Consider the following 2,260-nt stretch of genomic DNA (forward strand, 5'->3'; position numbering starts at 1 on the left):
GGTCCCCTGGGGAGCTACCTCCCATGGCTGAGGGACGGGCCCGGGTGGGCACGGCACCCACTCCGCCCATTGCTCCCAGCCCTGTATTCACAGGCAGGGTGCAGGAAGGGGGCCTGGGCCTACCTCGGGTGACGACGCCCTCTAGCCGCACGATGTGGCTGTGGTCGAACTGACCCAGGGTGAGGGCCTCGGCCAGGAAGCTGAGCCTCTGAGAGTCCGAGCCGCCGTCCCTCCACCCGCCAGGCCCCCGCCCTGGCCCACCCAGCAGAGTGAGGAACAGCGACTCAGGGTCATGGGCTGCTTCTGGCGTGGGACTCGGAGCTCTGGAGTTCCAGTCCTGGGAAACCATGCCCGGGCTTCATCCTTCCCTCTCCTGGTCTCAGGTTCCTGCTCTGTGAGACGGGGGCTCCCCATGCCTGCCTGGGTGGGCGCTGGGAGCCTCAGAGAGCACATGCATGTGCCAGCGCTCCCAGAGTGGCCGGGATGGGCGGGGAGGACATCTACTCTGCCTGCTGCCCCTTTCTGACACAGCGTCAGGGGACAGTGCCGGGCCTCGGGCAGCAGCGGCCTCCTGTGAGCACAGGGGGCTGAGGGTTTTAAACAGGAAGAAAGGCGGGGGGGGATGGACCCTCAGAGTGAGCGGGCACCGACCAGAGCCAGGCCCTAGGAGAGCCAGGCCCTGCGCTGAGCGCCTGCAGGGGCTCCGCAAGGCAGACAGCGCGGCCACTCGACAGGTGGGAAGCAGCTCAGAACGGGGGACGGAAGTGCCACTGCCCACGCAGCTGGTCAGCGGTGGAGACAGAACTAGAATCCAGTCTGCAGAGACCACCCCTGAGGGCCTGAATGGAGAGGTCTTAGAGTGACCTTGAGGGCCCAGAGAGGGCAGGAAGGCAGAGCCACAGACAGTAGTGTCGCTCCCTTCCAGGAAACGTGGTGGAAGACAGACTTTCCCAGATCTGGCTTGGTGAGGAGGCAGGGCTTCCAGACATAGGGTGGGACTTGGATAGAGGTGGACTTACAGGGCACAGGGGAGGGACGGGACCAGCAGTTGGTGTAATGGCTATGTCGCTGGACGCCCACGTAGTCGACCACGGTTCGAGTCCCGGACCCGGTGGCTTAAACTCACGCTGGGCCCATGTGTATGTGCCCAAGATCCCAAGAGGAGAATGGAGGAGAAGGGATTGCGGCGTGACCATCCCCTCTGGGGGGTGATTTCTCGCTTTCTGTCTCTCTGTCTCTCTCTGTCTGTCTGGCAAGCGCATGCACCCTATAGCAAAAAATCTCTCCAAAAAAAGGGGGTGGGGGGTAGAGAGCATGGAGGCGAGGCTCCCAGGGCTCCCAGGTAGTGGGCAGATGGGCTGGGTAGAGGTGGGCTTCCAGATGGAGAAGAGACCTCCAGGTGGCCAGCTTGCCTGTTCCGAGGCTTTTCTCCAGGGTGACACTTTTCGCATCCAGCTCCTTGGCAAACAGGTGCACGGCCTGCAGGGGGTCCCCACAGCTCTGGGGGTCCAGGAACGTGCGACGTGTCGGGACTTTGACTGAGAACGCAGGGAGACAAAGATGAGCTTGAAGAAAGGATAATGCAAAGGCAGCGAGGCAGAGGGGTGAGGAGTGGGGGTGGAGGGGTGGAGCCCGCCTCTCCCAGTCAGGCCCCGAGGACTCACAGTGGAAGTAGAGCTCCTCTTCGTCGTGGGCGTCCCCACCTCCTTTGCCATAACTGCAGGGCCTGTGGGGAGAGGAGGATATAGTCATTTACTCCAGCACTTCCCATGGACAACCGTAGCCTGGTGGTTAAGGAAGCCAGATCCCACCTGGTCCTCCGCGGTTCAAGTCCTGGCCCAGACAGCTTGAAAAACACACTGTGTGTGTGTGTGTGTGTGTGTATGTGTGTGTGTGCCTCAAATCCCAAGTGGATGAAGAAGTGAAGAAGAGACTGAGGCTTGACCATCAGAGGGTGTTTTCTCTGTCTCTGTCTGGTGAGGACGCATGCCCTCTGGAACTTAGAAAGGAAAAAAAAAAAAAAAAAAGAACAAAAAAAAGAAAAAAAAAAAAAAAAAAAAAGACAGAGAAGCCTCCCGGTCAAGCTGGTGGAAAGTATCTCTGATTTGCCGGCTCCTGTCCATCACACATACACAATCCTGGCCCCAGCCCTAACGCCTCCCCCACCATTTCTGGCTATTTTCACTTCAAGACACAGTGGGAAATTCTTGCAGTTCTAGAGGCAGCCATATCCCCCCCTCTGACATTAAACCCCAAGCTA

The 2,260-nt window shown here is 59.5% G+C and overlaps 1 protein-coding gene across 1 annotated transcript in view; it reads right to left on the reverse strand.

Annotated features, from left to right (window-relative positions):
* EPHA10 (EPH receptor A10) overlaps window positions 1-2,260 on the reverse strand; it is a 59,783-nt gene that overhangs the window by 4,775 nt on the left and 52,748 nt on the right. The window contains exons 10-12 of the mRNA XM_014591610.1: window positions 1,665-1,726; window positions 1,413-1,538; window positions 124-252 (exon numbers count right to left, since the gene is read on the reverse strand). Coding sequence (XP_014447096.1) covers window positions 124-252; window positions 1,413-1,538; window positions 1,665-1,726 — 317 coding nt within the window. The remainder of the gene's footprint in view (window positions 1-123; window positions 253-1,412; window positions 1,539-1,664; window positions 1,727-2,260) is intronic.

The sequence above is a fragment of the Tupaia chinensis genome, unplaced genomic scaffold (assembly GCF_000334495.1).
Source record: "Tupaia chinensis unplaced genomic scaffold, TupChi_1.0 Scaffold000604_1, whole genome shotgun sequence".
In the NCBI taxonomy this organism is placed as follows: Eukaryota; Metazoa; Chordata; class Mammalia; order Scandentia; family Tupaiidae; genus Tupaia; species Tupaia belangeri.